Source organism: Schistocerca nitens, chromosome 4, assembly GCF_023898315.1.
Source record: "Schistocerca nitens isolate TAMUIC-IGC-003100 chromosome 4, iqSchNite1.1, whole genome shotgun sequence".
NCBI lineage: Eukaryota > Metazoa > Arthropoda > Insecta > Orthoptera > Acrididae > Schistocerca > Schistocerca nitens.
Window position 1 is genome coordinate 300,254,390 of NC_064617.1, and position 24,305 is coordinate 300,278,694.

The 24,305-nt window shown below is 41.8% G+C and overlaps 1 protein-coding gene across 4 annotated transcripts in view; it reads right to left on the reverse strand.

Moving 5' to 3' along the window:
• Window positions 1–24,305, reverse strand: part of LOC126251488 (DNA ligase 3) — a 605,411-nt gene that overhangs the window by 13,936 nt on the left and 567,170 nt on the right. For 3 of the 4 annotated variants that reach the window (XM_049951944.1, XM_049951945.1, XM_049951946.1), the window contains one exon: window positions 5,205–5,342. In XM_049951944.1, coding sequence (XP_049807901.1) covers window positions 5,235–5,342 — 108 coding nt within the window. In that variant the 3' untranslated portion in view covers window positions 5,205–5,234. Of the gene's footprint in view, window positions 1–5,200; window positions 5,343–24,305 lie in introns of all 4 variants that reach the window. The other variant, XM_049951947.1, reaches the window with a different exon arrangement.

Consider the following 24,305-nt stretch of genomic DNA (forward strand, 5'->3'; position numbering starts at 1 on the left):
CAGCTCACTGAAAGTGTCACCAGACGCGCTCCTGAAGTACCAAATGCTAATTCTTTCATTAGTGCACCAGCTAGCTAGGTCAATAACTACAAGTAAAATAAAATTACATCCAGCGTTTAATTCTGCTACAGGCAAAATTCCGCGGGAAGAACATTTTTAAAAGACGTACTGCAAGCGGTCGTATACAAACAATTCGAGTGACGAAGGGTGGACACATCGAGTATTATTGTCCACTAATAGGGGCCTGGACACTGGTGATCAGATATTGTAACTTTTCGATTCCTTTTGCATCATCCACACATTTGGCTTTTTAGAGACACCGAAAACGCGTGCCGCATGTGTCTCCTACCTCCTTGTCACTGGCCGATACCATATATGCTGTCGCAGAGAAACACAGAGAAAGAGAAATTTTTACAGTCCTCTGTACAGTCACCAGATATGTGGAATTTACACATTTACAGACGTCATGGAAGGGAGTTCGCATAAAAAGTTTCTGATATGAGCATATGCTCTGAAAAGACACATTTCCGAGTTGACAGAGAGGCTAAAGTGTGTCACGCTTTTAACTCTGCCGCTAATATTGACATTTCTTACGTACCTTTCCTGTATGGTAGGCAACCCACAATGACAACTTACATCGCACGATCTAAAACTGCCCATTTCCATGTTGACAAAAAGAGCGAGAGTGAGTCACGTTTTTAATGCTCACGCTAATGTTGAGATTTCCTACATACTTTCCCTGTGTGGTAGGCAACCCACATTGGCAACTTACATTGGCCAGTACACAAGTTCCCTTTCGATTAACGAATCATAGGCTCATGCGTCTGATATATCAGCCAGTAAGAATTACAAGCATAAGCCTTCGAATGTGTGTCACTGACATTTCGGGGAAAAATGTGATTTTAAAACAACATGCCAACATATTTTACAAGTGCCATCCGAGGTGACTGTGACAGAAATGAGTCGTCACAAAAAGTCAGAAACTGGAAAGAAACCATCATGGCTTTTGCTTAGTGATTTGGGAAACAACAGAAAAGCTGAATTTCTACTGAATATAACAGCACTGCCTTAATCATTGCACCACATTCAACTGCATATAGGGTTGAGTTAATGTTCCGAGAAATGTAACACGATGCAGCATGATTACAACTCACAGGGGTGGGTACAGGTGGCTAACTGACACCTTACTATTGTACACGTCATCTCTTTCCATTTAACATGTGTTACATCGGTCTCTCTCCTAGTGCTTGTCACGTGCCATTTTGATTTTCTTTCTGGAGTTATTTGCAGTTTCTTTTTATAATGTGTTTGTGGGGGAGGAACAAAAAAAACGGCTGCTCATAAGGTGGCTTGTGAGTCGCCCATTTTTGACTAGAAATGCCGTTTTTGTTCTTATTACACAAGAAGTTTCGTTTGAAGTGTAATTTAGTGAATCCAATCCAAAGAAAGGACTAAGATTAGTCTGGCGTGACATTCAGTTCAAGGATACTTACTGTCGAACTGAAAGCAGCGACAGAGGAAGACTGTTAGAAGCTGCGATTGTGCAGACAGCAAAAATACTTATGTCATTTCATGTTTTGCTGTCGTCAACAGATATTTTTGAACTGAATAACCTGTCAAACTGACTGAAAGTCGATACAACAGTTATTGGATACACACAACCGTTCTTTCAAAAACTTTTTCGCAAAGAGACCGAAAACGACATTTTCCGTTAAAACTGGGTCTCACTTGACTCACAGCATAAACAGACTTCTTTTGTGGGGCAGGGGGAGGAATTTAGCTCCACTTGGTATCACAGAATTTACAATGAAAATACTCGCAGAAACACAAGAGAAAAGTATTCCACGTATTTCAGGAGAAACGCCCGAAACGTTTCTACAGATTCAAGAAAACCGTAACTGGTGCGTGTTTGCCTAAATTCCTTCAGGAATTCGCCGAACATTTGCTCAGACTGGCCTAAGGACGTGGTGTATTGATTCGAGTCGAGGATTCGGCTACGCAATGTGGGGGTGAGATATTTTTACAGTATTTAATAAATTCGACTACGCTTCCAGGATTATTCAGTCTCAGTACAAATAGTTTATACTGTCTACACAGTATGCCTTTATCACGCACATCAAATGAAAATCAGATGAGACATGGAAAGGAAACGCGGCAGTACCTCTTTATGAAATTGATGCCGTCTTTTAAATCGTTATAATACACTTTAAGACAAGAAAAACGACGCACAACGAAGGAATTATCCGAATCGGTCGGATATCGGTAGATGTGATGTATATGTGCACAAAGACAAGCGCATCACAGGCACCTATTTTTCTCCTTCGGTAACGCGAACACAAATACACTCTAAGATAAAAAACGACGCACCACGAAGAAATTATCCGAATGGGTCCGAAATCGGAAGATGTGATGTACATGTACAGACAAACAAATATTTATAGTTTCAGAAAAATTGCATGATCTATTCAAGAGAAAGAGCTTCATAAATTGAGCAAGTCAATAACGCGTTGGTCAACTTCGGGCCCTTATTATTATTGTTATTCGGCTTGGCATTGATTGTCTGTTCTGCTGAGGGATGTGCCAAATTCCGTCCAGCTGGCGTGTTAGTTCAAAAATGGTTCAAATGGCTCTGAGCACTATGGGACTTAACATCTGAGGTCATCAGTCCCCTAGAACTTAGAACTACTTAAACCTAAATAAACTACTGACATCACACACATCCATGCCCGAGGCAGGATTCGAGCCTGCGACCGTAGCGGTCGCGCGGTTCCAGACTGAAGCGCCTAGAACCGCTCGGCCACAACGGCCGGCCGCGTGTTAGTTCGTCGAACTCTCAAGCTGTTTGGAGGTCCTGCCCATAACGCTCCAAACGTTCGCAATTGGCGAGAGATCCGGCGACCTTGCTGGACCGGGTATGGTTCGGAAAGCACAAAGACAAGCAACTGAAATTCTCGCCGTGTGCGGGCAGGCATTATCTTGTTGAAATGTAATCCCAGGATGGCTTGCCATTAAGGGTAAGAAAACTTGACGAACAACATCGTCGATGTACCTCTGTGCTGTGAGGGTGCAGCGTCCTGCTGTGAAAAGAAATGGCACCCCAGACCATCACTGCTGGTCGTCGGGCTGTATGGTGGTGACAGTCAGGTTTGTATCATACCACTGCCCCCGGCGTCTCTAGACATGTCTTCGGCTGGGCTCTCATTGACTGGTGTAAAACTGTATTCATTGATGAGTCCCGTTTTGAAATGAGCTCCGATGACCAATGAAAACCTGTCTGGAGACGCCACAAGCAGCGATAGGATACCAAACTGTCTGTCACTCGCCATACGCCTCATCATCGGGAGTGATGTTATGGGGTGCCAATTCATTCCATGGCAGGAGCCCTTCGGTTGCCATCCGCAGCACTCTTACAGCACAGCGGAACGCCCCATTTTGTTTTCCTTCGTGGCCAGCCATCGTGGTCTTATATTTCAGCAAGATAACGCCCGCTTGCACACGGCAAGCGTTTTTACTGCTTCTTTTCGTGCTTGCCAAACCCTATCTTGGTCAGCCATGTAGCCGAATCTCTCCCCAATTACGTTTGGAGTATTATGGGCAGGGCTTTACAACCAGCTCGCGATTTTGACAATCTAGTGCGCCAATTGGACATAATTTGGTACGATATCTGTCAGGAGAACATCCAACACATCCGTCAATCAATGCCAAGCCAAATAACTGCTTCCATAAGGACCAGAGGTGGACAAAAGAGTACTAAAATCAGACAGAATGTAAATAACATCGAATATTGCAGAACATGTTTGTACCACATTCACAAGAGAGTCCCAGAACGTGTTTACAGCGCTAACATGAAAAAAGTATTTGCATATGACGGGATTCGAACCCACATCTTTCGACTCCAGGAATCACAAACTTTTCCATAACTGTACCGTTTCATTGTGTGATGTTTGTCTCCTTCTTGGTTATCATATTCTCTCTTTAGGCTTATATTGTTAATGTATTATTAAGTGACATTTCATGGTAATGGTGATGTGTTTGTGGCAAATTTTCAGTGGTCCGTTGCCTTGAAACAGCATACTGCAGATTATAACACATGCGTGATTCATGTTTAATTTGTAAATGATTGACGATAACAACACACTCCTGAGACTGCAGTCTCACATGAAGGCATTAACCGTCGATAAATTATAACTTACATTTTACTAGAGCAGTAATCATAATAAATCATTCCAAAATGTCGCGTTTTTGTAAAGCTCTGTTGCGTCCACATGGAATCTTCTGAAAGGCCTATACAAAATGCTTCCGAATGTCGATTGCCGATCATGCAGTCGTCGATACTGCGCAACATCGATGACAAGGCACATTCAGAAATCGCCGGGTAACACTCGTTCCACAACACATCCTGTGCATGTTACACACACGGACCGATACCTGCACAAACTATCAAACCACTACCCGAGCCAGAAAAGAGGCATGATTAATACGCTCGTAACGCGAGCGGGACGAATATGTGAGCCGCAGCACCTCAAACACAAAATGCAACACCTGGAAAGTGTTCTGAGGAGCAATAGGTCCTCCACAAATTATATTAGAAGTGTAACAGAGACAAACCATGAAACCACCTTCACAAAATTTCATCACAACGACATCTATAGGAAGATACAGGAATTTGTGTGGTGTGGTCCACATATGACCTTCTTAGTACCCCTAGGTTGCACCAGGACTTGCCGCTACACAAAGTCTTGCTCCGCAGCTCCACAGAGCAGCGATGGTGTTGGTGGCTCCACTCCAAGTGGCGTAAAGGTCTTCGTTCTGGCAATCAACGACGGATGTTACTGTTACAAACTACCTTATCTGAGCTGCAACGGAAGCTACCTTTATTAACTGACAAAGATGTCTCACGATTGTTTCATGCACTGAACAGTTCCTATCGGATAATTTAGTGGGTCCACCAGTGAAATTATTGGGTTTAGTACTTTGCCAATTTTCCACAGTGTCTTCAGCATGAACTTGGTCGCGCGTATGTTAAGTGAAATTTTCTCAGAAAATTACCTCACTACCTTGCGTCAATCGAACTTACACCATGCTCTCCGTCTGACAGATGACATTTCGATACTTATGACGCAATGTGTAAGCAGATAATATCAGTGAGATGTACGGCAACTCTTAGGGACACAGAGTCCGTTTAAAGAATTTTACTTACTTACCCAGCGACAGATGAACTCTCTGAGACGTCGCTACTTAACCCAGACAACCTTATACGGCGATATAGGCTGCAGTCGTTGCAAACGGATAGAATGCCACAGCCACGATTTTCGTACGTGCTTTGCATCACTCCGTCCAGTCTGTGGAAAATGGAGACGGAAATCGGTTAGTGCCACATATATAGGACGTGAATTATTTGCAAACAAAATTACATGTGTCATTGTAAACGAAAGGCATACGATTATTCGTGGAAGTAGCAACTGAACTCCTTAGGACAAGTTCATTTTTTTTTTTCAGAATACGAGATACAAGATCATCATTTCTGTTATGTGCATTTATGTCATTCCTTATTCATTTACTCCTTGTTTACTACCTAATATTACAAACGTAAAATATAATAATAATAATAATAACAATTAAAAAGGTTTATAAAAAGGTACAGAAAAGGAATAAAACACTAGTAATAAAGACTTGTCATCATCAGTGCAGTTTGTGAAGGATGCGACAGTTATTGTGTCATTTTTAATAGTGGGCAATGCAGCCATTGATTTATTAATGGAAGGCGGTGTTTTCCACTTAGGCTGTATTTATTTAGACCTGTTCTTCGTTGCGAAGTTAGTTTCACCTTTTTTTAAGCTACTGTCAAGTGTTTACCTAGAGCTAGGTGCCACATGAAGGAAGGAAGTATTCAAAAGAAATATTTTTGGTTTACAAATTGTTTTGTACAGTTCTTGATGAATCGACAGCTGGTGCGCCAACTATCTAACGAACAGAAGCATATCATGTGAAGACGTTGCTGTATTCTAACGTGAGCACATTGTTCTTACTTCATTGTTATTACGTACATTGGTATTACGTCGCAGTGCAAGAAACTGCTAGGAGGAATTTCTCTAAAGAATAAAATTTAAATTGTTTCTGATTCATGACTCCAATTTTTTTACCTCTGTTCGAAGGTTGTTCAAAACGAAACATCCAGAAAAGTAAACATTTCTTTGCAGTGGTTAAAGTGGTATGTTAAATTATAGTAACAAATATCGGCGACAAAATTTGAATAAAACTACAACTTTCATGAACGCTCCAATCTTCGATGACACTTTCTCTACTTTCGAATTACTGTTCAATATTTTTCCAATATGTGACAGCCAAATTCGGTACACTACTATACTTTCTTTCGAATCTTTCCTCCGACCCAGTGTTCGCTACCGACCCCATCTAGAGACTCCATTTAAATAGATGCTGCGCTGGTGCGCATTCAAAACGAAACAACCGAAAACCTTATTGTTAAGCCTAAAATGCTTAGCCGCGCACTGTCACAACTCACAGGAGTTGTATTTGTTTTCGTTTCGATCGAGACGCAGCAACTATGACCTCACAAGCTGCAGTCAACACCTTTATTTGGTTGCTAGTAGTTTCTATCTACTGTATTCATGGACCATCGTTTGGCACCTGGTAATTACAAACAAAACACGCAATGATACCAAGAGTAAATGACAAAAAAATATACTAATTCATATTGCATAAAGTCAATATGTAGTTAATGGTGACAAATTCTTTATAGTATTTTGCTTCCTGATTACCTATAGTTGCCTTAAGTTAAATAGTCAAGCATTAGTGTTGTTATTACGAGTCACTAATACGCTTTTGCTATCCGGGCACATCTGTATTGCAAAAGGTGGCAGATACACTTCTTGTAAGACCTACTTAAGTTATTCTTTATATGTTCATGACACAAATGACCATCATAGATATTACACAGACATATCAGTCTGTCACATACACGCTGTGCTTACTATCAAATATGCCTGCTATATTTCTGTAGGCATTTCTTTAAAAATATATGCCAACCATTTCTGGAGTAATACGGTTTTTAATCACTTTAATGAATCAATTACCTATGGAGAACTATCATTTACTTCTCAATTTTCAGATACTTAAATATCTACAAACGGCAATCTGTTCAGCTGCTTGCATCAGTGTTGTCATAATAATATCGTAATTGATATCTGACCATTATGTTGTATGTTCATAAATACATACATTTTGACATGGGGAAAAGTACATTGTCAAATGTATAAAAAACAGTTCTGAAATACTGGAAACAATTATTTCAAAGTTTAATTTATGTAAACAGTTGTCACAAATGGCTGTAGGGTAATGCCTAACATTAAATGTTGTGTTACATCTGAAGTTTCAGCAGCAATGAAATAAAATAAGACTTACAACGACTGCACATACGATATCTTTTCTTTAAAACGTATAATTGTGTAAAATTTAAAATAATAGTATTTCTTTATACAAAAATGTATGGGAATAAGTTAAAGACACTAACATATAAGTCAAACATCTTTTGGAGCACATCATAAAAGCATATGAGTTATGATGCACCTGTATAAGCCAACACAGTACTGAAATTTTCATATTACTTTAGATACTTGAGCTTTTAAAAATCAGTGCATAGTTGAGCCTCATATTATTTATATTTGAATACTGGTATTTCAGATACAACATGATTTTTTTCCTGTTGTAGCACCTATTTGTACATTAATGTCAGTTTCCATGTGTAGAAGAGTTAGCTTAACTATAGACTGAACACTCCTACTTTCCAGTAACCTTCCAAAGTGTCTAGTAAAAGATACAGAAGAAATTTAATAATAAATTCACACATAGTGTTACTTTCCTCCAGATGCATTATTAAATAATGTCTAAAATAACAGTGTGTCTTTACATACAAATGTATCACAGACAGCTATTTTTGTCTTGAGGTAATAACCGAAAGACAAATACATTTTTAGCATCTATGGCGTTACAAAGCATTGAAATACAGAAAGTATACATTTTCTTATATATTTACATAAAAGATCTTAAAGACAGTATGTAGTTAGGCTTCATATTACATGTGTTTTGAGTATAAGTATTCTGCTGTTTTAGGTATAATATAAAATTCTCCCTGTTGTAGTCCCTATCTATACACTTGTAAAATCTACTAAAATCTGTTAAATACATCTCTAACTTGTATAAAAGTTAGCTTAGAAATAAGTTGAAAAAAAGTCCTTCTTTTCCACTGATCACTATAACCCTCTAACACATTTACTTAAACGTATTTTTCATATTTGGTTATCATGTCTATTGCAGAAGGCCCTCTTATGGGTCAATTATGATTGCCTGCATTATTTATGTTATCAATAAATGTTCCAGAATTATAATGTAACTGAAACTACTTGTGTCATTTACCTTCACCAGAGGGGCCACTAACCAGAATGAAATCATCATATGTGCATATTGTTTATTGTGTCATGTCGTGTAATGACAACACTGATGCTTGCCTATTTAAATTACTATTAAGGCAACTATACAGAATGCACTATAAAGAAAAATGATATAATGAGTTTTCTGACAAGTAACCGCATATTTTCGTAATGAAATACACAGTTTACTATTGGTATAATGCTCTTTTCTTTACGAGATGCCAGAAGTATAGCCCAAAACTAGTAGCAATTTCGTGAAGTTATTAGCAACAGCTGATAGCATAGCTACATAAACACATCTTTCATGGAACATATTGCAGCTATAGAACAAAAATAATTCACATTTGGAGCTCATTCAAAACTTTCGTGTAGCCATACATTATTAAAATGCAGCAGTATGGTCTCGTACGCAATAAAATGAAACACAAGAAGAATTAGAAATTTGTAGGCATGATATAAAGGGTAAACAAAATATTTTACTACATTTGACTAAACGACCAGTGGATGATAAGTTTCGTACGTACGTTTTAAGTATCTTACATCTGGTACATATTTGAGAAACTCGGAAATGGCTACACAGTTGAAGCAGTGCATAATGAAGAATCCAAAATAAAAGGAAGCTGCAATCCGACTAATAAGAAGCACTCCAGCAGGTTATTGCCAGTCTCCAAGAACGTAGCATGGTTCACAAAATTGTGCGACAGTCAAATGCTTTTGTTACATCAAAGAAGATAAATACTATTCTCAGCTCATTAACAACCTCTGCAAGTGGCTCCTACACAAAAATATAAGTCACACTTTCTGATGCTGCATCTTTCTTGAAGTCAAACTGTAAGTCGGAAGATGATGTTTCCAGATTCCCACAAGAGAGGAAAAATAAATAAAACCACTTATTTCCGAATTAACTTGCCGCCTGCTGGAGACAGTGCATTCTGCTGTATACACAGAGTCCACGGTTTCCAGCAATGCTTTTATTCCAGAAGAGGTACAGGGAGGCTGGGCAGTGCGCTGGGATGTCAGAGAGAAGCGCCGTGTTTCGCGACACGTACACGCACCAGTTTACACCGAGGCACGCGTTCGCGCAGTGGCAGACGCGATAATTAGCCGTGAGCGTGTATTTGACCGGCCGCGCGCCGCTGTCAGCGGCGATAAAACGCCGTAATTACCCGCGTCAGCGAGCCGCGCCGCCCCGGCAGGTGGTCGCTCGCCAGCCGGCGCCGACGCCTCTCCTTCTCCCGATATCCAGTGTTTTTAAGCGAGCAACCTGCAGTCTTCTTCACCTGTAGTATGCCGTTCTTTCTATACTAACATCTATAGCCAGGATCACTACGATATCTTCTCCGTTAGCAATATAGAATCTTGATGACGAAAGTAATTTTCACATCTCTGATACTTGAACTTGTCCCGACGTATAGAATATTACTTTTTTTTCTGTCATCAATCCCCGTGCTTATTGGCAGAAACTTTAAGTCCAAAATAACATAATTCTACATCTACATCTACATGGATACTCTGCAAATCACATTTAAGTGCCTGGCAAAGGGTTCATCGAACCACCTTCACAATTCTCTATTATTCCAATCCCGTATAGCGCGCGGAAAGAATGAACACCTATATCTTTTCGTACGAGCCCTGATTTCCCTTATTTTATCGTGGTGATCGTTCCTCCCTATGTAGGTCGGTGTCAGTAAAATATTTTCGCATTCGGAGGAGAAATTTGGTGATTTATGAGATTTCATGAGAAGATTCCGTCGCAACAAAAACGCCTTTGTTTTAACGATTTCCAGCCCAAATCCTGTATCATTTCTGTGACACTCTCTCCCATATTTCGCGATAATACAAAACGTGCTGCCTTTCGTTGAAATTTTTCGATGTACTCCGTCAGTCCTATCTGGTAAGGATCCCACACCGCGCAGCAGTATTCTAAAAAGAGGACAGACAACCGTAGTGTAGACAGTCTTCTTAGTAGATCTGTTACATTTTTTAAGTGTCCTGCCAATAAAAAGCAGTATTTGGTTAGCCCTCCCCACAACATTTTTTATGTGTTCCTTCCAATTTAAGTTGTTCGTAATTGTAATACCTAGGTATTTAGTTGAATTTACGGCTTTTGGATTAGACTGATTTATCGTGTAACCGAAGTTTAACGAGTTCCTTTTAGCACTCATCTGGATGACCTCACACTTTTCGTTTTCGGGGTCAACTGCGACTTTTCGCACCATTCAGATATTTTTTCTAAATCGTTTTGCAGTTTGTTTTGATCTTCTGGTGACTTTATTAGTCGATAAACGACAGCGACATCTGCAAGCAACCGAAGACGGTTGCTCAGATTGTCTCCCAAATCGTTTATATAGATAAGGAACAGCAAAGGGCCTATAACACTACCTTGGCGAACGCCTGAAATCACATCTGTTTTACTCGATGACTTTCCGTCAATTATTACGAACTGTGACCTCCCTGACAGGAAATCGCAAATCCAGTCACATAACTGAGACGATATTCCATAAGCACGCAATTTTACTACGAGCCGCTTGTGTGGTACAGTGTCAAAGGCCTTCCGGAAATCCAGAAATACGGAATCGATCTGAAATCCCTTGTCAATTGCGCTCAACACTTCATGCGAATGAAGAGCTAGTTGTGTTTCACAGGAACGATGTTTTCTAAACCCATGTTGGCTGTGTGTCAATAGACCGTTTTCTTCGAGGTAATTCATTACGTTCGAACACAATATATGTTCTAAAATCCTGCTGCAGATCGACATTAAGGATATGGTCCTGCAATTTAGTGGATTAATCCTACTAACTTTCTTGAATATTGGTGTGACCTGTGCAACTTTCCAGTCTTTGGGTACGGATCTTTCGTCGAGCGAACGGTTGTATATGATTGTTATCTATGGAGCTAGTGCATCAGCATACTCCGAAAGGAACCTAATTGGTATACAGTCTGGACCAGAGGACTTGCTTTTATTAAGTGATTTAAGTTGCTTCATTACTCCGAGAATATTTACTTCTAAGTTACTCATGTTGGCAGCAGTTCTTGATTCGAATTTGGAGTATTTACTTCGTCTTCTTTTGTGAAGGCATTTCGGAAGACTGTGTTTAGTAACTCTGCTTTGGCAGCACTGTCTTCGATAGTATCTCCACTGCTATCGCGCTGAGAAGGCATTGATTGTTTCTTGCCGCTAACATACTTCACATACGACCAGAATCTCTTTGGATTTTCTGCCAGGTTTCGAGACAACGTTTCGTTGTGGAAACTGTTATAGGCATCTCGCATTGAAGTTCACTCTAAATTTCGAGCTTCTGTAAAAGATCGTCAATCTTGGGGATTTTGCGTCTGTTTAAATTTGGCATGTTTGTTTCGTTGTTTCTGCAACAGTGTTCTAACCCGTTTTGTGTACCAAGGAGGATCAGCTCCGTCGTTTGTTAGTTTATTTGGTATAAATCTCTCAATTGCTACCGATACTATTTCTTTGAATTTAAGCCACATCTGCTCTAATTTGGAATGAGTGAAGATTGTCTCTCAGGAGGGCGTCAAGTGAATTTTTATCTGCTTTTTTGAATAGGTATATTTTTCGCTTATTTTTCGAGGATTGGGGATTACAATATTTACTGTCGCTACGACAATCCTGTGTTCACTAATCCCTATATCGGTTCTGATGCCCGTTATTAACTCAGGATTATTTGTCGCTAAGAGGTCAAGTGTGTTTTCACAACCCTTTACTATTCGTGTGGGCTCATGAACTAACTGCTCTAAATAATTTTCAGAGAATGCGTTTAAGACAGTTTCGGACGATATTTTATGCGTACCTCCGGAATTATACATGTATTTCCGCCAACATAACGAGGGTAGAATGAGATTTTCACTCTGCAGCGGAGTGTGCGCTAATATAAAACTTCCTGGCAGATTAAAACTGTGTGCCCGACCGAGACTCGAACTCCGGAACCTTTGCCTTTCGCGGGCAAGTGCTCTACCATCTGAGCTACCGAAGCACGACTCACGCCCGGTACTCACAGCTTTACTTCTGCCAGTACCTCGTCTCCTACCTTCCAAACTTTACAGAAGCTCTCCTGCGAACCTTACAGAACTAGCACTCCTGAAAGAAAGGATATTGCGGACACATGGCTTAGCCACAGCCTGGGGGATGTTTCCAGAATGAGATTTTCACTCTGCAGCGGAATGTGCGCTGATATGAAACTTCCTGACAGATTAAAACTGTGTGCCCGACCGAGACTCGAACTCGGAACCTTTGCCTTTCGCGGGCAAGTGCTCTACCATCTGAGCTACCGAAGCACGACTCACGCCCGGTACTCACAGCTTTACTTCTGCCAGTACCTCGTCTCCTACCTGCCAAATTTTACAGAAGCTCTCCTGCGAACCTTACAGAACTAGCACTCCTGAAAGAAAGGATGTTGCGGACACATGGCTTAGCCACAGCCTGGGGGATGTTTCCAGAATGAGATTTTCACTCTGCAGCGGAGTGTGCGCTGATATGAAACTTCCTGGCAGATTAAAACTGTGTGCCCGACCGAGACTCGAACTCGGAACCTTTGCCTTTCACGGGCAAGTGCTCTACCATCTGAGCTACCGAAGCACGACTCACGCCCGGTACTCACAGCTTTACTTCTGCCAGTACCTCGTCTCCTACCTTCCAAACTTTACAGAAGCTCTCCTGCGAACCTTACAGAACTAGCACTCCTGAAAGAAAGGATATTGCGGACACATGGCTTAGCCACAGCCTGGGGGATGTTTCCAGAATGAGATTTTCACTCTGCAGCGGAGTGTGCGCTGATATGAAACTTCCTGGCAGATTAAAACTATGTGCCCGACCGAGACTCGAACTCGGAACCTTTGCCTTTCGCGGGCAAGTGCTCTACCACCTGAGCTACCGAAGCACGACTCACGCCCGGTACTCACAGCTTTACTTCTGCCAGTACCTCGTCTCCTACCTTCCAAACTTTACAGAAGCTCTCCTGCGAACCTTACAGAACTAGCACTCCTGAAAGAAAGGATATTGCGGACACATGGCTTAGCCACAGCCTGGGGGATGTTTCCAGAATGAGATTTTCACTCTGCAGCGGAGTGTGCGCTGATATGAAACTTCCTGGCAGATTAAAACTATGTGCCCGACCGAGACTCGAACTCGGAACCTTTGCCTTTCGTGGGCAAGTGCTCTACCAACTGAGCTACCAAAGCACGACTCACGCCCCGTCCTCACAGCTTTAGTACCGCCAGTACCTCGTCTCCTACCTTCCGAACACTGAAGTGCCGCGAAAGGCAAAGGTTCCGAGTTCGAGTCTCGGTTGGGCACACAGTTTTAATCTGCCAGGAAGTTTCATATCAGCGCACACTCCGCTGCAGAGTTAAAATCTCATTCTGGAAACATCCCCCAGGCTGCCACATTGCAGAAAGACTTGGCAGGAGCGTAGCCACTGTACATCACTGCTGGCAGCGATAGTGACGAGAATTTGAGGTCGCGAGAAGACCGGACTCCGGCCGGCCACGTGGCACTACCGAGAGGGAAGGACATCGTGTCCGGCGTGGGGCTCTGGCGCATCGCACAGGATATGCAGCAGCAACTGAGCAGCAGTTGGCGCCACAGTGACACAAAGAACAGCTTCGAGACAGACGCCCTGTGGCATATATTCCACTATCACCAAAAAAATGGTTCAAATGGCTTTGAGCACTATGGGACTTAACATCTATGGTGATCAGTCCCCCAGAACTTAGAACTGCTTAAACCTAACTAACCTAAGGACATCACACAACACCCAGTCATCACGAAGCAGAGAAAATCCCTGACCCCGCCGGGAATCGAACCCCGGAACCCTGGAGCGGGAAGCGAGAACGCTACCGCACGACCACGAGCTGCGGACCACTAACACGATTCACCGCCATTTGGTACTTCAGTGGTGTCAAGCGACAGCTCATTGGACGGCACGGTGGAGGTCTATTGTGTTTTCTGATGAAAGCTTTTTTCTGCCTCGGTGCCACTGATGGCCATGAGTTGTTAGAAGGAAGCCAGCCGAGGGCCTGCAACCAACCTGTCTGCGTGCTGTAAACACTGGAGTTAAGGTCCGGCGCGCGATTCCGTATGACAGCAGGAGCACTCTCGTGGTTATACCACACAACCTGAATGCAAATTTGTACGTCAGTCTAGTGATTCGACTTCTTGTGCTACTATTCATGAACAGCATTCCAGGAGGTATTTACAACAGTAAAACGCTCGCCCACGCTCTACTGTGTTTCGACATGTTACCTTCGCCTGCTCGATCACCAGATCTGTCTCCAATCGAGCACACATGCGACATCATCGGACGACAACTGCAGCGTCATCAAAAGCAGCATTAGCTGTACCTGTACTGACCGACCAAGTTCAAGCCGGCAACCCCATCCCACAAAATGAAACCTGGCACCTGTATAACACAATGCATGCTCGTTTGCATTCTTCGATGTAACATTCTGGCGATTACACCGGTGATTAATGTACCAGCATTTCACATTTGCAATAGCTTATCTCGCGCTCACAAAAAAAATGGCTCTGAGCACCATGGGACTTAACATCCGACGTCATCAGTCCCCTAGACTTAGAACTACTTAAACCTAACTAACCTAAGGACATCACACACATCCATGCCCGAGGCAGGATTCGAACCTGCGACCGTAGCAGCAGCGCGGTTCCGGACTGAAGCGCCTAGAACCGCTCGGCCACACGGCTGGCTCTCACGCTCACATTAACCTCTGATCTTGAAATGTTAATCACTTAAATATGTCACCTAGACAAATGTATTCCCAAAGTTTCTTTAGTCTACATCAATTATTTTCCGGTGTTTTTCCGTCAGCGTATATATATATATATATATATATATATATATATATATATATATATATATATATATATATATATATGTGTGTGTGTGTGTGTGTGTGTATGTGTGTTCTATAGACCTGGAAAGGGTATTTCAAAATGTTGCTTGGAATTAGCTTGCAACTGTAATGAAAAAAATGAGAGTGGACCGTAAAAACAGAAAACTTACAGAAGTTAGACAAAGATAACGTAACTCCGCGAGACATGCATGCTTGAACATAAATGCAGGTGCTAGCCAAGCCTACAGTTTGCACCTTCGTATTTGACCACGAACGGCACCTATGCAGTGTCCTCAATACTTTGCAAGTGTCATCGTGGTCAGAGCAGCGTTCTGTACTGTCGTGAGAGCATTGCGTCGGAGCTGAATGAATCCGAACGTGGGCAAATTCTTGGAGCTTGCATGTTGGTTACTTCCGTAAGATAGACGATGTCTGTGGTGTGGGTGAGTCAAATGAAATATTATTTACTCTGCAGAAGTGGCACAAAGCTGTATCACTTTTCATCATAATCTCCCCCACGCTCAATGCAAGTCCTTCATCGCTTACAAAGTGCATAAATTCCCTTAGAAAAAAATTCTTTCGGTGGTCCGTGCAACCACCACTCATGCACGGCGTGGCGTACCTCTTCATCAGAGCGGAACTTCTTTCCTTCCATTGCGTCTTTGAGTGGTCCAAACATATGGAAATCACTTGGGGCAAGGTCTGGTGAGTATGGTGGATGAGGAAGACACTCAAAATGCAGGTCTGTGATTGTTGTAACTGTTGTACGGGCAGTGTGGGGCCTTGCATTGTCATGTTGCAAAAGGACACCTGCTGACAGCAATCCACGTCGCTTTGATTTGATTGTAGGCCGCAGACGATTTTTTTAGGAGATCTGTGTATGACAGTGGTCCCTGTAGGCATGTAATGGTCCAGGTTTCGTCCCCAGTAACGATTCTTGCAAGGAAGCCATCACCTTCTCGTTCAAAGCGCCGAAGAAGTTCTTCACAAGCATCAACACGTCGTTCTCTCATTTCAGGAGTCAGCTGCCTTGGCACCCATCTTGCAGACACTTTGTGCAACTGGAGCACATCATGCACAATGTGCTGTGCTGATCCATGACTAATCTGTAAACATTCTGCAATGTCATTCAGTGTCACCCGGCGATTTTCCTTCACTATGGCTTCAACTGCTGCAATGTTCTGTGGAGTCACAACTCGTTGTGCCTGACCTGGACGAGGAGCATCTTCCACTGAAGTCACACCATTTGCGAACTTCCTACTCCATTCGTAGACTTGCTGCTGTGACAAACATGCATCACCGTATTGAACCTTCAATCGTCAATGAATTTCATAGGTTTCACACCTTCACTACGCAAAAACCGAATAACAGAACGCTGTTCTTCCCTGGTGCAAGTCTCATGTGAGGCGGCCATCTTTATACTGATGCTGCGACGGTATGTGTGCATCTGCTCTATGCTGCCACCTACAGGCCATTCTGCACGCTGTTTGTAGCACGCTTCCCAACTTACAGGATAACGGCGTGAAATTTCGATTTGTTATTACAAATTTAAGGTTTTCATTTGACTCACCCTCGTTTAAAGCAATGGAAGAAATTCATTTAGTTGGATAATCGCTCTCGCAGGAGAGCTTCTGTAAAGTTTGGAAGGTAGGAGACGAGGTACTGGCAGAAGTAAAGCTGTGAGTACCGGCCGTGAGTCGTGCTTCGGTAGCTCAGTTGGTAGAGCACTTGCCCGCGAAAGGCAAAGGTCCCGAGTTCGAGTCTCGGTCGGGCACACAGTTTTAATCTGCCAGGAAGTTTCATATCAGCGCACACTCCGCTGCAGAGTGAAAATCTCATTCTAGTAACAATGTCCATTGTATGACCAGACATTACCAGCTAGTAATTTCAAAATTACCCTTCTTTTGTGTTTGTGCGTTTAAAAAATCTGTTGCGGAGAAACCTTTGGTGCAAAACCGGCAGGCAGGTAAACGGCTCGCCGGCAGGCGTCGGTCAGAAGCGTCGGCGCGAGGCGCCCATCCCCTGCTGCCGCCACCCTTCTGACACGAAGAGGGCGGCGGTAGGGGTTGCAGTTGGGAAGGAGGGGCGGGGAGGGGAGGGGGAGCAGCCGGTGTTTGTCGCGTCGCCTGTCACACGGCCAACTGCCAAGGTTCACGGCGCTGGGCACGTTATCGGAAATGACACGGGCACACTCCGCCTCTGTGCGTGACACAGACGACACAATCAAAGCGGAGATTCGCCGCTGAAGGTGCAACACTACCTTTCACGGCTTTTTTACCTGGGCACACGGAAACGACTGCTCTCAATGGATCCAGGAATCAGTAAGCTATTCTCGATACATGTTGTTGCTGGTGTCTTCAGACCGAAGGATGCTCTGATGCAGCTCTCCGTGTTGATCTATCCTGTGCAGTACTCTTCTCTTTGGAACCTAGTTACTGTATTCGAGCCATGGGCTCTTTCTACAATTTTTACTACTTTCCCCGCCTCCCTCACACAAAGACACACACTTCACGCAATTACCAATTTCATTATTCATTGAGGCCTCTGGATAGGTCCTATCAACATATCTTTCCTTTTTGTTTAAGGGGGTAGGACGTCAAACAGGCCGACTTGGAGCAGGAGAAGCACCACAGGACATTTTAATTTCCACTGTCTACACTTTTCAAATAAATTCATAAAACTTTAACATCATGACCAGGAAGGATTCAGAATTCATACTCATAGCAGTGGAAGCTGAAAAACGTAACAAACACATTTTTTTTACATGTGAAATTTCATCATTTTTTCACTTACTACTAGCTGCATTTGTTGCTATAGGTACACTTTTCTTCCTAAGTAAGAGAGATTCTTCCATGACTTTTGCACAGCATACAAACCATAGCTACAGGTGTATGAAACTCTAGAAGTTATTTAATTTATGAAAAAATGAATGAACTGTTACATTTTAAACTTCATGTATATAAGAAATTCAAGTTTTATAGATAATTATCTCAATTTTTTCCACAGTTTTTTAATAGATTTGGAAAATTCTAGAGTTTCATACATCTGTAACTACTGTTTGTATGCTATGAAAAATTCATCGAAGAATCTCTCTTACTTAGGAAGAAAAGTGTACCTATAGCAACAAATGCAGCCAGTAATAAGTGAAAAAATGATGAAATTTCACATGTAAATAAAGGTATTTTGCTACGTTTTTGAACTTCCACTGCGATGAGTGTGAGTCCTCAATCCTTCCTGGTCATGGTGACAAAGTTTTAGTAATTTATTTGTAAAAGTATAGACAGCAGAAATTAAAATGTCCTGTGGTGACTCTCCTGCTCCAAGTCGGCCCGTTTGACGTCCTACCCCCATTAAGGTGCGCCATAAATGTCTTTTTTCTCTATTCGGTACAGTACTTTGAAACATTACTTCAAGAATGTCATATATTTTTAGATATAAAATCATTTCAAAATAATTTTCTCTCGCGAAAGTGCGCTCTTTTATTAAAGAAATATTTCAATTAGCCTATCGAAACGTGTACGAACTTAAATTCAGACCAACAAAATCAGAGAAATCAGGCTGTGGCTGAAACGAAGAAAACTGTCGCTCACTACTTTCCTTGTCTCCACCTCCATCGAAATGTGCAGACGTATTTTGTGTGTCTCTGTAGTAGTTACAGACTTGATTTATAATTAAATATGTTAAAATCGGTTTACATGCTTGTTTTCATTTATAAGTAAATTTTTCCCCGAAATTATTAATTTGTGCGTGAATTACTGTTTTTGTGATATTTGTTTCAGAAAAGCTAGCTGGAACCGCGAGCTTAGCACATCTTGGTAATGAGACGCTATGTGCCTAATGCCATTCGCTTTCGGCAATTGCTGCTATAAGTAAAGCGCGTCCCTGACATTATTTGCGTATCATTTAACATTGGCTGGCGATCATTCTGAGCATGTACAAATTACTTATGGTCTGGCCACTGTCTTTGAACTGTGGCTCTGCTGCTCTCGCTTCTGTCAGATAGAGGCCTCAAAGAACTGATGGCGCTGTTAAATGCCTACGGCTCGTAAATGGTGAAAACTTCAAGAGCCAATTTTATTCTGAAACCATTGTATTAATTGTATATGCGTATCAGATGCAGTAGGAAGAATACGCGGCACCATCAAAATGACCTTTGCGCCATTGCTGAATAAGAGGAAAGTAAGGGTAAATCCGGGAGACGCGCCGCATGGTTAGACTGAGCAAGTCTTACAATTTCGGCAAACACCGATACTGCAGTTGCTCAGTGGACGTCAGGCTGTAATAAAAGTGTCTACGTTTTGATCGAGAAACTTTTACACAAGCTTTTGGGGTATAACTGAGGTAGGTCTATGAACATCCCTTCAAAACCTTTTTTCAGCGTTACCTAATTTGTAAATAAAATTATATCTTTAACTTAAACAATAAGTAAACTAGTTATTTAAACTAGTGAACTACTTAGACATATAAATAAGATATCATTGCCGGCCGTTGTGGCCGAGCGGTTCTAGGCGTTTCAGTCCGGAACCGCGCTGCTACTACGGTCGCAGGTTCGAATCCTGCCTCGGGCATGGACGTTTGTGCTGTCCTGAGGTTAGTTACGTTTAAGTGGTTCTAAGTCTAGGGGACTGATGACCTCAGATGTTAAGTCCCATAGCGCTCAGAGCCATTTGAACCAGTTTTTGAAGATATCATTAAAAAAGTACTATTAACACTTCATCGTTTTTTCTTCACTCCACAACATGTTTAAAATCAAAAATGTGTGTGTGTGTGTGTGTGTTTTCACTTAAAAAACGGGGTAGTTTTGCAGTTCTGCAACATACGGCATATCAACCATAGCATAACGGATACACGCCACAATGTAAGAAGTTTTCATGGTCAAATATTATGTTTAAATACAACACTGAAAAAATTTAAAAAATTATATGTCATGCACAACTGCTGTACTTAGTTGTTCAAAAAAAAAGTTTTACTAAAAAGGCACCATGACACTTTGCATTTCCCTCGGCATCGCCTGATTAAATTCAACCTCATTCCATGACTCTAGTTCTACTTTTCGTGATGCTCATCTAACAATGTCTTTACAAAATGCTATCCGTTCCATTCTGCTACACTTCCAAGTCCTTTATAGTCTCCAACAGAATTTCAACGTCGTCGGCAAAACCGAAAATTATTATTTATGTTCCTGAACTTTAATTTCTTCTCCACATTTGTCAATCTCTTCTCAATCAATGCTTCTCTTTCAATTCTACAACTGTTATAAATGCAGTCTGGTTTCCGTACTTTATCCCCACTATTTTCAGAATTTCGAAGAGTGTATTCCAATCAACACTATCAAAAACTATCTCTAAATCTACTAGTGCTATAAATGTATTCTTTCTTTAACCTATCTTCTAAGATAAGTTGTAGTATCACACCCTACTGCCTCGCGTATACCTACATTTCTACGAACACAAACTATTGTTCTCAGAGGTGGCCTCTACCAGTTTTCTCATTCTTCTGAAAATAATTCGTGTCAGTATTTGGGAACCATGACTCGTCAAACTGACAGTTCGGTAATAAAAATGGTTCAAATGGCTCTGAGCACTATGGGACTTAACATCAGAGGTCATCAGTCCCCTAGAACTTAGAACTACTTAAACCTAACTAACCTAAGGACATCATACACATCCATACCCGAGGCAGGATTCGAACCTGCGACCGTAGCAGTCGCGCGGTTCCAGACTGAAGCGCCTAGAACCCCTCTGCCACCGTGTCCGGCAGTTCGGTAATATTCACACCTGTTAGCACCTGCCTTCTTTGTCACTGAAATAATTACATTCGTCTTGAAGTCGGGTTATTTCGCCTGTCTCATGTATCTAGCGCTCCAGATGGAATAGTTTTGTCATGCCTGCCCGCCATGGATCTCAATAATTCTGAGGGTTTATCGACTATATCAAGGCTTTGTCTTAACTTAGGTCTTCCGTGGTCTCTGAAATTCTCCTCGCACTATCATATCCTCCATCTCATATTCATCTACTTCATCTTCCCTTTCCAAACTGTTACCTTCTACTTCAAGTACTCGATAGATATCTATCAACAAAAACGAACGGTCCCCGGGTATCAGCGCAAACGACATAGCCCTTACAGGCAAATGTAAGGAAGACTTAGCATACCCGCAGAACGATGGGGACAGAATAGTATGGCTTTTAAAAAAAAAAAAAGAGTCGAAAGGAATGAAACTTATTATAAAGTTGAATAATGTCTTGCTTAACAACAAAAGTGGGAACCACACAGGAGTGGAACCAGCGAAAGAGTCCCATCTACGCATTTTATAAAAATCGGCCGAAGCAAGGAAGATATCATAAGTATATTGGCATAGGCGAAGAAAGCTTCCTCAATAAAAGACCTCTGTTAGCATCGAATATTGATACAGAAATGAGGTAGCTGTTACCGTAATTGTAACCCTACATCTGGAACACAGCAGTGAACGTGGACTACCAAACCTCCACGGTGAACAGCGGGAGGCATTTGAGAAGTTGTGATATGGAAGAATGGTAGAATTTACATAGACTGATAAAATGAAAAATGAAGGAATAAAAAGAACAGATTATGAAAGAAGTCCATGTAAGATTCTTATCTGTATGGAGCACTAGAGGGCAAAAATAGTAGGGGTAGACACAGAACATGCTAAATATGTTACAGATAATATCTGGTGAAGTAGTCCAGAGCTCTGTATACGTTCAGTATCCCCTGCTAGTCCCGTCTGGTATAGGTCTCACAACTTGAGCAATATCCTAGAACGGGTAGGGTGAGTGATTCGCAAGTAATCTCCTTTGCAGACTGAATGCATTTTCCTAATATTCTACGAATAAATCGAAGTCTGGCCCCCGTTTTACCTACAACCAAGCCTATGTGATCGTTGCATTTCATATTTCTACAGAGTGTTACTCCCAGTTATTTATATGAGTCGACCGATTCCAACTGTGAATCGTTGATACTAGTCATAGGATGCTACGTTTTTTCGTTGTATGAAGTGTATAATTTTACAGTTTTGAACATTTAAAGCAACCCACCAATCTTTGCACCATTTTTAAATCTTATTAATATCAATATTTGTGCAGTTTATTATTTTTTTTAGACAATATTTCATTATAGACAGCTGTACCATCTGCGGAAACCCTGAAGTTACTATTAACGTAGTCTGCAAGGTCATTAGTATAAGCATGAACAATATGGGCCCCAACACACTTCCGTGGGGCACATCGAAGTTACTTCTACATCTGTCGATGACTCTCAATCCGTGATAATATGCTGCGTGTCTGTCCTCCCTACAAAAAAATTCTCAGCCTAGACACAAATCTTAGTTGATACTCCATACGACCTCACTTTTTATAATACGCGAAATGTGGTGCTGACCAAAATGCTTTTGGGAAATCGAGAAACAGTGAATCTACTTGACTGCCTCAATACAAGGCTTTCAGGATGTTATGTGAGAAAAGTGCGATTTGAGTTTCACATGATAGATGTTTTCGCGTTCCACGATTGTTGGCATGGAGTAGGTCATTCTGTTCGAGAAACCTCACTATGTTTCAGCTCAGAATACGTTCCTACATTCTGTACTAAATGGATATCAAGGATATTGCACGGCTTTAGCATAGCAGTAGGCGGTTACCGTCCTTCATTCTTCAGGTACGGCTAAACTCGTGTTCCCACTTCCACAGATTAATGAAAAACTCTTATTTTTGCTCACAATGTTTACCCTCTTCACTTGTTGTGGACTCCCTACTAGTACTACTGCATGGATCATCTACTACTGCATGAATCAATCCGATATATCCTTATATTCACGATAAATCAACTGGCGTATGAGGGAGACGGGCACCCACCGACGGAAATACAAATATTTACCTGGTTATTCCGATTTTCTTTAGCGAAGACAGCAGTGACAATTCAGTTTAGGACATAGAGCGACATGAGTCACAACTGACATCTTAATAAAATGAGTTCTGGATCCCAAGTCTTTTTTAGATTGGAAACTACGTGCCTCTCACTCCCCCCCCCCCCCCCCCCCTGTGTATTTGGTTTTTCCGACAACTTCCTTCCGACAGACTGCTTAACTGAGCTGTCCCACAGCAATAGTGCTGTCGTCGTATAACAACTCGAGGCACTGCTCTGCGACAGGTGATCTTCTTGTTTATTTTAGTTGCACGTGTCGCTGATGTGTCGTGCTTCTCTCCTGGACTGTTATAATCATCTGCTCCACGTGAGAAATGTTGCGGAAACATGGTTCAAATGGCTCTAAGCACTACGGGACTTAACATCTGATGTCATCAGTCCCCTAGTCTTAGAACTACTTAAACGTAACTATCCTAAGGACATCACACACATCCATGCCCAAGGCAGGATTCGAACCTGCGACCATAGCAGCAGCGCGGTCCCGGACTGAAGCGTCTAGAACCGCTCGGACAAAGCGGCCGGCCGGAAACATCGAATCCAGTATACTTCACTCCCTTTAATAAAAAGAAAAAGTCTATGTAGTTTTACGTAAGTTTCAGAAAGGCGGGTGGTATTGCATACCATAGGAATGTGGCATGTGGCTATTCTTGTGTTGAAGTTTAGAATCATTGTATCTTTTGTTTAATTTAAGTTAACTGTTTTTAAAAAAGAGGTAATTTCCTATGTAGCAACCGTGTCACTGGCTGTCAATTTAAACAATGTCCCAAAAGTGTTAAAACACGAAATCGAACGCCTGAAAAATGCCCATAACTGATGGGTCTGTCGTGGCGATCCAAGACTGTCAATGCAGTTTAGTCATTTGGTAGCTCTATCTGGAAACCTTTTCCCGGAGTTTTAAAAATTGGTATTTTTAATGATTTCGACGTGCTCATTTCGAATTTTTACTTTGTGATATTCACAGATGAGAGCATTGTAGCTTAAACTTCAGAAAGCATCGCTTCAGTGTACGAGGAGCAAAATCCGAGAGATAATAATGTATCTATTAATCGCCGAGAGCCA